The sequence below is a fragment of the Lotus japonicus genome, chromosome 1 (genome assembly GCF_012489685.1).
Source record: "Lotus japonicus ecotype B-129 chromosome 1, LjGifu_v1.2".
NCBI classification, from domain to species: Eukaryota; Viridiplantae; Streptophyta; class Magnoliopsida; order Fabales; family Fabaceae; genus Lotus; species Lotus japonicus.
The window spans coordinates 22,861,948-22,873,784 of record NC_080041.1 but is presented as its reverse complement, the minus strand read 5'-3'; the positions used below and the strand labels follow the sequence as shown (position 1 = coordinate 22,873,784).

At 31.6% G+C, this 11,837-nt stretch overlaps 3 protein-coding genes across 3 annotated transcripts; all 3 read right to left on the bottom strand.

Annotated features, from left to right (window-relative positions):
• Window positions 1–432: 432 nt before the first annotated feature.
• LOC130730241 (uncharacterized) lies at window positions 433–935 on the bottom strand. Its single transcript, XM_057582196.1, has 2 exons — window positions 792–935; window positions 433–717 (listed from the first exon to the last, which is right to left on the bottom strand). The coding sequence occupies exons 1-2, from the start codon at window positions 933–935 to the stop codon at window positions 433–435; spliced, it is 429 nt and encodes a 142-aa protein (XP_057438179.1).
• An 82-nt stretch (window positions 936–1,017) lies between these two features.
• Window positions 1,018–3,707, bottom strand: LOC130730236 (uncharacterized). Its single transcript, XM_057582189.1, has 4 exons — window positions 3,629–3,707; window positions 2,350–2,417; window positions 1,530–2,264; window positions 1,018–1,426 (listed from the first exon to the last, which is right to left on the bottom strand). The coding sequence occupies exons 1-4, from the start codon at window positions 3,705–3,707 to the stop codon at window positions 1,166–1,168; spliced, it is 1,143 nt and encodes a 380-aa protein (XP_057438172.1). The 3' UTR covers window positions 1,018–1,165.
• A 345-nt stretch (window positions 3,708–4,052) lies between these two features.
• Window positions 4,053–6,287, bottom strand: LOC130734166 (glutathione S-transferase U9-like). Its single transcript, XM_057586492.1, has 2 exons — window positions 5,826–6,287; window positions 4,053–4,784 (listed from the first exon to the last, which is right to left on the bottom strand). The coding sequence occupies exons 1-2, from the start codon at window positions 6,144–6,146 to the stop codon at window positions 4,404–4,406; spliced, it is 702 nt and encodes a 233-aa protein (XP_057442475.1). The 5' UTR covers window positions 6,147–6,287; the 3' UTR covers window positions 4,053–4,403.
• Between the last annotated feature and the right edge of the window lie 5,550 nt (window positions 6,288–11,837).

Here is an 11,837-nt window from a genome sequence, read left to right as displayed (position 1 = left end):
TAGAAACATGATTCATAGCAATAGAAAGATCAACCTAACTTAGACAAGAGCAACCTTATTTGGACCCATTTTCACTTAAAAACAGTTGAAAACATGTTTCATAGCGATAGTAACATCTTTTGTCATAGTAAATCATAGTCAAGTTTGACAAGAGCACTATTTACTCACTATTTTATTTGGACCAGTTTTCACTTAATATAGCAAATGTTCTTGGTTCTTTTGTATGCTCTTTTGTCATAGTTTTATCATAGTCATTTTTGGAGGTTTCTCATCATCTACTTACACAGTTTAATTAAATTACTATGTAGACTAAAAAATGTAAATTTAGATAAGTTAATATTTTAAAAAGAGGACTCATGTGAGCACTTCTCATAAAAGAGTTAATAATTCAAAAAGAGTACACATACATGTGACCACTTCTCATAAAAGGTTTTACATATCCAAAGCTTGTGTAAACCACTTAAACAAAATAAGTAGCACAACAACTACCAAAGAGACAACAACAACGATGAAATACATTTGTTCCCTTCTCTTGTAGTCAGAGATCAAAGCTTCTGCCCTCTTTAATCCTTCAAAGCAATCATCAACTTGACCAGGAGTCACAGCAGCAGTCATGGGGGCTTGAACAACTTTACCAGGAGTCACAGCAGCAGTCATGGGGGCTTCAACAACTTGCCCATGCACAGGGGGATCAAGCCAATCATAATACCCACAAGCCTGCGTATATTTAAGTTCATAAGTTATAAATTCCTTGTTGTCAACTGAATACATAACAAAAACTCCCTATTTACCTTCAAAGGACATTGAAAATATCTTCGTCCATAATTACTACTAGACCATGAAGTCTTTAGGGCTGGGGTAAGGCCGCAAGTACAAAGCCTTCCATCAGCAATCCCATTTCTTCTTTGTGTCGAAGAGAATGATTGAGATGCCATATATTATACACTACATAAATATACTAATAAGTAAATAATTGAAACCTTAATAACATATAAAGTCATTGATTAACTAAGATCCATAAAACACCAAGTTGCACAAAACATATCCAAAAAGGTCTAACAAGCCAGGGGCATCAAGCCAGTCCAAAAGTTGCACAAAACAAAGGCAAAACATACAAGGTCCAAACTGAAAACATTAATAGGAAATCAACAAAACATCAAACTCACTACGGCTGCCCACGGGTAATGGTAACATTAACCAAATTGTTGTGAGTGCTAACTGGCCTAAAGTGCACAACATCCCTATACTTCAACTCATGATCCTTCACATATTGATACCAATCCTTTGCAATGTGGATTGGAGTATCAATCTTCCTTGGATTCCTTCTTTTCAGCAGACAACTATAAGTTCTACCCCTAGGGGTTTGTAGAACGATATTCTCCCAGTTTGCCCTAATATGATTCACCACATACAACTTAGGCAATGCCTGAAAATAAAAAAATAAACATTGTATTAGATTGTAAGATATCACATACAGCAAATGAAATTTTAAAAACAAGTAGCACTACAATTTAAAAACAAGTACTTACCATTGTCTGGCCTCCACCAGAATCAGAGCTGCTAATGACCTTATCAAAATTATGAATAACCCTCTCCACACCATCATCCTCCTCACCATCACTCAATTGCATAATTCCATCATCCTCCTCCTCATCACTTAATTGCACGATTCCATCATCCTCCTCATCATCACTTGATATCATAATTACATCATTCTCTTCAATGTTATCCACATCCATAAACTGCCCACCAACATCAGCTACTGGAATCTCCCCACCAACATCAGCCACTGGAACTGGAACTTCCACACCATCTTCATCCTTATCACCAATATCAGCCACTGGAACTGCAACTTCCCCACCAACTTCAACCTTACCACCGACATCAGCCACTACAACTTCCCCACCAACTTCATCCTTATCACCAACATCAGAAACAACCACCTCTTCACCATTCTTACCTGAACTCCCAACATCAGGTTGCCTTACAGAAGGGCCAGCACCATAGCTTATTTGATTCATCATTCTATCAAATATCCTGATAGAAAACTTGTTCTTTCCACAATAGGAGAAATCTACCCAATGATTTCGTTTCAAATCATACCTTTTTACAAACTTGTCCACAACATCAATGAGCAAACCTCCATTATTACCAACAACCAACTGAAAGGTGAACTCCCCCCCTACAGGATCCCTAACAACAACATGATTTCCCAGCATAGATTTGTATTGTGCAATAAACTCTAATGGAACTTCCACGTCATCCTAATGTTTTTCCAATAAAACTTATTAAAATTGATGTTTAAACCATATAACTATACCAACACAAATGGAAGGAGCTAAAAATTACCAGGTTTAACTTTATCACATTATTGAAACCAGGTGTGTAAGGGCCATAAGCACTTGTATGACTCATCTCTTCAAAAACACAAATAATCAGTTCAAAGCACAGATTAAGAATGTGAACACAGACGTTTAAAATTCAATATCAACATAAAAATATGGTTCAATCCCACCAAAAAAAGAACACTCATGTGATAAACAAGGTTCCATAACAAATCTACAAACCATAAATAACATAAAAATCAAACCTTTAATGCAGACAAAGAAAGGGGAATGACATGCATGTGATATACAAGGTTGATTTTCAAATCTAGAGCCTATTTGGAATCATTGTAATTACAAGTTATGAAAAATAACCGTAGACATCAAAACATCAAAACATCAAAACTTTAACTCAGACAAAGATATGAGAACGATATCAGAACACAAACCCTGAGAAAAAAAACCATTCTTTCATTAAGATCTAACTCCCAGAAGAGAATACTTGAAGATCAAAACTACGAAAAGAAAAGATGAAGAACATACCGTGATGTTGAAATCGCGAAGATCGCTGGCGCCTTCTTCTCTCACGTCGTCGCGTTCCACCGTCGGTCCTCGTCGTCGCGTTCCACCGCCGTTCCACCGTCGATCACTCTCATCGTCTCCGTCACTCAGTCTCTCACACTTCTCTTTCTCTGGAATGTTCTGCTTTAGGAAGTGTATCAGTTATCAAAACAGAGGGAACATCAATAGTCATATCAATTCAAATGAGGGTATTACTTTTACTGTGGTAATTAATTAACTGAGGGACCTGTTAGCAAATTAATAAATATTTTATTTTTATAAAACCATATTTTCTGAAAATCATTTCCTATTATTTTAATTCATTTCAGAAAAAAAGAAAAGTCAACTCATTTAATACATGCCACATTCTTACTGGTCCAAATAGGCAGAGGCACCATACCTGCGCCTGGGAGGAGGCACCACAGAAGGGACCAAGATTGAATTACTAAACGGAAGGACTTGAGAGCAGGCTCTCAAAGAAATACAAATTTAGCATCAACCTAAAGAATGCTAAACACCCCTCAACTTTAAAGAGCAAACCCCAAAGAAACAAGAGAAAATCTCAGATTCATAATTAATGTATAGAGAATTCCCTACCACAAAAAGATAACCTAAAAGAAAACAGGAAAATAAGTCAAAGGACAATCAACAAGCCATCACAGACGAAACCTAAGGCCAAATAATAATCCTCTAAGAATCACCGTATAATCTAGGGTGACAAGCTTTAAGATGCTATGTTAAACCTTTAATAGCTTCTTTATCAGACTCATCAAAGACAATACTAAGCTGCTTGGCAAGCATCCAAGCTCTCCTAGCTCTCATCAAAACATCAATGGTTCACTAGGACTCAGGAAAAATCAAAGAAGACTCCTTGGCCAGAGTTAGCTCCAGATGTTGCGAACCTTCTGCCTAGCCTGAGCAACGGTATACGAATTTGCCATGATGAATCTATCACAACTGCTATGAGTTTGTGAAGAGTTAATAGAGAGTGAGTTACAATAAATGGAGTTAGCCAAGAGAGAGTAAAACTAATTGGCCAACAACTTTAACACCTGCTATAAAGATGAGAAATTAGTTTGGAATAAAAAGCTTGGCCACTTTAGCTTGAACCACACAATGGAAATGGTTAAGCAGAGAAGCCTCTTGATACCATAAAGAAACTTAGACTGGTAGAAAGGATCAAAGGATTGATTTTATTGATGCTTATATATACAGTATATATAGGCCAAACAGATAAGCCTAAGCTTATTACATTAGATATTCAAATCATTGATACAACAAAAATTTAAATAGACAACTTAGCAACAAACATTCAAATGCTGATATAACAGAAACTCAAATCAGCAATTATGAAGGAACAACGTTCAAGATAGAGGAAGCATGCGACAATAGGCCTCTTATATATGTCAGAGTGGATGTATCTGGATGATGTCCAAATCACATATAAACAGCTCAATCCCTACTTCTTCATACATTTAATGTGTGACTTCTTTCATTCACACTTGTACTTCAACATTATCAGGTTGCGGTGGAAGATTTTAGTGCATAGCGCCTAAAATGTTGAAGAATACCCACTGTTTTATCATGTGGAGGAGCAACCTTTTTCACTGCTTCGAGCTCAACAATGGTGATCAGCCAAGAATACAACACGGGAAATTTATCCGGCACTATGAATTGCAGACCGAGAACTTCCTCCTGAGCCTTGTATGCCCCAAATAACGAACAAAACACCACGTCTAGGATTCCAGCATTGTTTTCCTCAAAGCCAGGATTGCTGCCGTCTGTGAAAAACGCCTTCATTCCGTTTTCGAGCACATACAATTTTTCGTACACTTCATCAACGGCTTTCCGTTGCGCTTCTCCCTCAGTTTTGAGTACTTGAAATGTGCTCTCTAATATCTGCCATAAAATTAGAGCGGAAAAAATAAACAAGGCATTAGAACGTACAGTAGCGCTTTGTTTTGAGTGCTAATGCTAACCAACTATCTTCAAGTTCAGAAAAACTAATGCAAGTAGTTTCAACTTTCAACTTGAAACCGACTTCTTGTAAAGTCACTCCTATAATTCATATCAAAGTATGGTACTATATAAAACCAGAATAGTGAGTAGACTTCACTTCACCTAAAACCTGTAAGGTAGTAATTAAGTTTAGGAGTCTTTACACATGTTGCCCTTAATTAATTAACTTATTCTTAGTCGATGTGAAACTTCTAGCTCGGGTGTTTGGATACTAATTTGGAATATAATCCTAGTCAAATATTTATAAGCAACACCCAGTTGCTTATTCAAATAGAAGCCTTTGATCAGGGATTTCTAAAACAATGCAAACACTCTCTTCATCACCCACACTTGAATTTCAACACACAAAAATCAGTCTTTTGATTTCTGCTGTTTTTTTTGGTTGAACTGCTATTTTGTTTCATTACACATTCAAAATGTTTCCCTTTAATTAAGATATTAAGCTTAGAATCCAACTATATTTATAAATGTTTCCAATTTAATATATTAAATTTGACTACAGAGGAGAATCAGAGCCACGCATCACAAGCCAAAAAAAGGGAGGAGCACAGCCACCCAAATCCCCTTTCTGATCTGATCAGAGCTAAGGACAAAAAAAATGTTATTAGTTCTCATCAGTTTTCTCTCTATTATTTCTTCTTCTTCAACCTGTTATGGATGCAAAGCCACACAGATACCATTTCAAATCTGATTCTCATATGTGAGTACACAAACATCTCTTATTCTCTTTTGCATCGGAGATCCATATTTGAGACTCAAATCCATGTTTGAGCTCAGATCCGCGTTTGAGATGCAGAACAAAACATACACTAAGTAAAAGTTTAAGCTATTAATACCAATATTAATTAACATCATGGAAGCGAGACATGCCCTGATGCACATGCTTGAGTAAGTTAAAATAAAAGAAACTTAGTAAATTACCTGTTCCTGGATGAATTTAGACCAGAAGCGCACTTGGGCTCTCTTATAAGGATCATCAGGAAGCAGCTTCGGACTATTTTTCCATGTTTCGTCAATATATTCTAGGATCACAAGGGATTCAGCTATAGCCTTCCCATTATGAACAAGAACTGGAACCTTCTTGTGAACAGGGTTGTGCTTGATAAGTAACTCACTTTTGTTTACCAAGTCTTCTTCCACATACTCGTAGGGTACCCCCTTGAGTTCAAGGGCTAATTCAACCCTCTTGGCATAAGGGCTAGCCCACATACCGTGTAGGATCACCTTGCTTTCCTCTGCCATCGCTCTAGACCAATATTACCCGGTAGTTGTTTTGTCTATGTGATAGAAACTGATGATGCAGTTCATGTTAATCTTGAGGGCAGGTTTAAATAGATTTTGACATGTCTTTAACTTGATCCTCAAGTTTTTAGTTTGGATATAGAATAGTGTTTCAATCGGGAAGTTAGTTGATTTTTTCAAATCTAGTCAAATGTCTTTTTAGCTGGTTGTGGATTGGTTTTGTTTTCCCCAAGGAAGCATTGCTTTAGGGATTAATATGATATATGATATGTGAGGATATGATTTTTTTGGTTATAAGAGAAAAAGTGATGTGTGATATGGTTGAAAGAGAATACAAAAATAGATATAAAATAAAGGTGGAAATGAAGTGGAAAATTATGAGTTTGATATCATATCAAGCATGCCTTTAATATTTACAAATCATTCATATAAGGGTTAACGATCAGATTAGTCATTGAGTTTATAAGCGAGTTTGATTTTAGTTCATCTGAGGAAAAATGACATTTAGTTGCGGTAAAAAACCGCCAGTAGTTATAAAAATGACCGCCACTAAACGTTATTTTTTTAGAAGGACTAAAATCAAACCCACTTACAAACTCATGGACTAATTTGATCATTAATCTTTCATATAATTATAAAATAAACAATAAAATATTTGACAGAACATGAAAATTTCATGTTGAATTCATTAAGAATTAGAAGATTGTGAAGTACTGAAAAAGACAAGCATCTCGTAAAGAGCTCATCACATTTTGACCTTTTTAATGTTTCTACCACCATTAAGTTAAAGGTATAATTGGTAAAATATGATTAAAATAGTGACAGATATATAGGACAGCAGGAGTAATTATTATTATTTTTATCCAGTCCACCTCATGCCAAAAGACAAATTACTCGGAACATTATATTCATTAAACAAAATATAAGGAAATGACACATTTATTTTACAATTGTCAGATTGGACGTTGTTTTGAGGAAGAAGAAAGTATTTCTTTGCTTTCTTCCATGCTTGTTGCTCTTGAATCAAGGATACCAGATGAGGCTTTGTTTATAGAGATTCTACCATTGGGACTTTGTGGTAGAGTTTTGACGATGCTGACAGATGGAGGTTCTGAGGTCGTGTTGCTTAGGAAGAGATCTCTTCTTAAGAAGGTGAAACAAAATGACAGAAAAAAGGATAAGCATGTCGCTTTGATCGAAGAAGATTCAGGAGTGCTGAAGGAGATTGTGTTGACTCCTCATGTTTTGAAGGAGAACCATATGATGGTTCTTTCCTTAGAGCTTCAAGAACCTCAGGGTGTTATGATAAGAGCGAGGAAAGCCTTAGCGATGAGTATTATATTGGGGATGACCTATGATTGTTCGATGAAGTAACAGTAGAAGACATATCGGCTAACATTGCTACTAGAAGATTAAGGTAATTCTTGCAGGGCTCTTCTTCTCTTCCTTCTACGGGTTTGGAGGGTAGGCGCAAAATATCTCCCTTAGTTTGTTTCAGCAGGGTCACTCTTTCTTCTAGGGATTTCTCTGGTGTTTAGCTTTGATCTTTTAGTTCTTGGGCTGGTTGTTGGTGTTTTAGGTTTCTTTTGTATATCATGGTATGTTGTTTTTGTTGAGCTTTCCTTCTTGGTTATTTTAGGTCTGGTTTTCAATGGTTCGTGGTTTTTTTTTTTTGTTTGTAAGAATCACCATCCTTCTTTGTCCACTTTTGAACTTTGTTTCCAAAGCTTGCGATTAATACAACCTTCTGCTTTCAAAAAAAATGTGCAAAGTTTTTAGATATTATTACATCAAAAATACAGTATCCTCAAACTCAAATAATTTATTGTAAATTGTAAGAAAGGGTATAAAGTTTTTAGATATTTTTACATCGAGAATGCGGTATCCTCAAACCCAAATCATTTATTATAAATTGTAGGAAAATGTACGAAGTTTTTACATATTGTAGTTTTATCGGGAGGCAGAGCAGGGGCAACAAGAAAACACCCTCTTACAACTGCAACAAGTAATGCCTGGTGGTGTGAAAGGTACTTGGTCTATAGTATCTATACTTTGAGCATATCTTATCCCTTATGCATTGCCTATCGCTTTTGTGTTTTCTTTTCCCTCCACAATATCATTCTCTTGTCCTTTGGGTATCCCATGTGCAGTTCCCACAAAATTTGTGCTGACAATAAGAAAAAGCAACAATGTTAGCTTCAACCCGATCTTAAGAAAAGCCATGATATCTTGACTTACTTTGCAGATTGAACAAAAAAGGCTCACTATGATGCTTAAAGAACAATATTTACCTATTTATATGCACATGAAGACTTTTACATAAATGATCATTTTAATAACAAAGGGAAAGTGAATTTTAATTAATATCACAAAATCAATTATTGCCATAAACACCAATATCAATATCAACAATTTAATTATTTATTAATAAAATTTTATATTAATCATTATATCAATTAATAATTGTAAAAAATTTCAGTTTTTCAACCATGAAAATAATAATATTTTTAATTTTAATTTTAATTAAAACTTAAGGAAATCATTTGAAAAAATTAATGATAATAATATAATAATAATATTAAGTAAAAGTGAAATTGACTTGAACTTCACATTAATAACAATATTATTTAGATATTAATAATTTGTTTATATTATTCATTGATTATATTAAATCTATATATATATATGTAAAGCACACTTGAACTTTTGCATTGATTACCTTACCTTTGTATTAAATACATTAGATAATTAAACACAAAACTAAAAAAAACAACATCTACTTTATTATTCATCATATTAATTAATAGAGTTTAATTTCTATGCACCGACGGTGTAAATTTTTTTTACACCGTCAACCAATCAAATTTCAAGATGTGTCACGTCAGTTAATGAAATTAAAAAAAAGAAATATTTTCTCTAATTAATAATTGTTAAACTTTTCAATTTCTCATATTTTAAATAATTTTTAATATTTATTAAATTTTAATTGTTAATCATAACTTGAGGACAAATTTTTAATAATAATAATAATAATTTAAATTGACTACTTTTACATTAATAAAAATATATAGTAAAAATAACTTTTACATTTATAACTAATTGTAAAAAAATTCAAATTCTTTTAATTTTTATTATTAATCATAAGTTGATGAATTTTAAAAATTAACCAATAAAAGTTATTACTGCTTTTTATGTATAAATAACAAATTAAATACTAAAGTTTTTTTTGAACCAAAATACAAAAGCTAGATATCATGTTAATAAGTTATATATATATATATCATAATATTTTACTTGAGTTCTACATTACTAGCAAGACTAATTAATTTTTATTTTCATTTTCATTTCAATTAAATATCAACCTAAGGTTGAAAAAAAATAAAAGATACAAAGATAGCATAAACTAATATATTTTAAATAAAATAAACATGTTAGATATTGAAATTAGTTAATGGTGGAATGCTTTTTGTAAATATATATTTTAAATTTACTTTTAAAATATGAAATAATTTTGTATGTTGTTTAAATTAACTATAATGTAGTTACGTGTTATTTTAAGAAATAATTTTAAATTTACTTGGGATTTATCTTAAAATGATAATAATAAATTATTTATGAATATTTTATGTTATAAAGTTTATTAACTATTAATTTTCAACTTTTCAGTTTCTTATACAAAAGAATAATTTATTAAGTAGTTTTTAACAATAGTTAGAATATTAACTATCAATCATAAATTGAGCGGAAAATAAAGAAATATATTGATATGTAGAAAATATTAGTAATTTAAATTCAATAATATTCTAGATAAATTTTTTTAATGAACACTATAGAAAAATAGTTTAAAGATATTTATTATTAAATATATCGCATGTGTGTATTATTTGAAAAATAATTTCAAATGTGTTTTTTGACCTATTATATAGTAGTAAAAATATTTTCTCAAGTTTTCTTATGTTATTAAAAATATTTTCCTTTTCAAAAGAATTTATAAAATTTATTTATTTTTCATAGTCTTGACAGGTCACAATAAATGACTTTCCTGTCTAAAAGTATAAAGATGATATTGAAACTTATTTCATGATATTAAACACTTATTACTTAACCTTCTGTACTTAATTTAAATATTTAAAATTAACTTAATAATTTTTCATATTATTAAATAAATATATTTTTAAATTGTTAAAATTATTTCTATGATAATAATTAAATATCAATAATTAAGTTTGAATCATATTAATTATTTGCAAAAAAATAACTCTAATGATATTTATTGAAATGTATTAACACAATTTTTAATATATTTATAATTAAAAAATGTTCTAAATTTTATTTATTTAGACTATAATAATTTATATATAATATTAAAAAATATTGTAAGTGAACCCGTGCAATGCACGGGTATAATATCTAGTACTAATTGTAAAACTTGGATAAGTTTATCATTATTCATGACAAATTGAGAAAAAAAAAATTATCAATTAACAAATATCGATCAGTGTATATTTTTTTTTTACAAATCTTAATAATATATAAAGCCCATCCACCAAAGTGGGCCGCATTGTTGCTTAATATCCACATGTTTTCATTCTATTGGTTGTTGCTATTGAATTTCCAAATGTCATATTCTAATTGGTCCACATTGTTTAATTTTCATTGGTCGAATTTAATGAGTCAATAAATAAATAAATAAATCAATACATAAAAAAGTTATTAAATCAATTGTTTCCTAATTTGATTAGTGATACATAACTTTTAAATTTTTTTTTTCCAATTAACCGTTAGATGATACATGATTTTAATTTTTTTTTCTAATTCACTGTTACAAAAATTAAAGGTCTAAAAGAAGCATTTTTTTACTAATTCCTTCATTCAAAAAAAAGGATGACCAGTTCATAAAAAAAAAGGATGACCATGGTGATACCGATTGAATGGATACTATACTTTTTCCCATGCATTCATGGCCACATTGCATTGCAGATACATGATTTAATTTTTTTTTCTTCCAATTAACCGTTACAAAAATTAAAGGTCTAAAAGAAGTATATTTTGACTAAATCTTTCGTTAAAAAAAAAGGATGACAATGAATGGATACTATACTTTTTTTTTGCCCATGCATTCATGGCCATTGCATTTTTGTTGTTGTTTATAATTGGTAATTTTGACAAAATATTTGTGCCCTTTTCCAAAATTTTAAAATTGAGTTTTTTTAGAAAAAAAACGAAATCAATGTTTACTATTTTAAAAATATTTAATTTTTTAAAAATACCGTTTCTTTTTTTCATTCATTCAAGGCTATAAAAATCTACATTTTCATAACATTTCCAACAACAAAAAATACCTGAACCCATTTTCCATATGTTTTCTGCATATATTGTTTTTTATGTCTCCACCTTTCTCTCAACCAATCAAATCACTTCACTCACTGATTTTTCCTCAATTATTTCTTCAACTCATAATAAATCTTATTCAATACACCAATTTCAATTTTAAATCCAGCTATGTTTTTCATCCCAATTTTAACACAAAATTCTATCTACAATAACTACGTGCAACACATTCTCTCTAAACTTTCAAAAAAATTCAAAAGGTTTCAACCCCAATGAGAAATTCAATCTTCTCTGCTATGATTCATCTTCCTTCCCGGCGCCAAGACGCAACGTTGTTTCACATTCTTCCATTTCACTTTT

What these genes read in the sequence shown, in the direction of transcription:
- LOC130730241 (XM_057582196.1), bottom strand. Translation starts at nt 935, where the DNA reads ATGGCATCTCAATCATTCTCTTCGACACAAAGAAGAAATGGGATTGCT. An exon ending in ATTTTCAATGTCCTTTGAAG is followed by an intron (nt 718 to 791) that starts GTAAATAGGGAG and finishes AAATATACGCAG; the next exon opens with GCTTGTGGGTATTATGATTG.
- LOC130730236 (XM_057582189.1), bottom strand. Translation starts at nt 3,707, where the DNA reads ATGAGAGCTAGGAGAGCTTGGATGCTTGCCAAGCAGCTTAGTATTGTC. An exon ending in TGATAAAGAAGCTATTAAAG is followed by an intron (nt 2,418 to 3,628) that starts GTTTAACATAGC and finishes GTGTTTTTGAAG; the next exon opens with AGATGAGTCATACAAGTGCT. An exon ending in CTGGTGGAGGCCAGACAATG is followed by an intron (nt 1,427 to 1,529) that starts GTAAGTACTTGT and finishes TTTTATTTTCAG; the next exon opens with GCATTGCCTAAGTTGTATGT.
- LOC130734166 (XM_057586492.1), bottom strand. Translation starts at nt 6,146, where the DNA reads ATGGCAGAGGAAAGCAAGGTGATCCTACACGGTATGTGGGCTAGCCCT. An exon ending in CTAAATTCATCCAGGAACAG is followed by an intron (nt 4,785 to 5,825) that starts GTAATTTACTAA and finishes ATTTTATGGCAG; the next exon opens with ATATTAGAGAGCACATTTCA.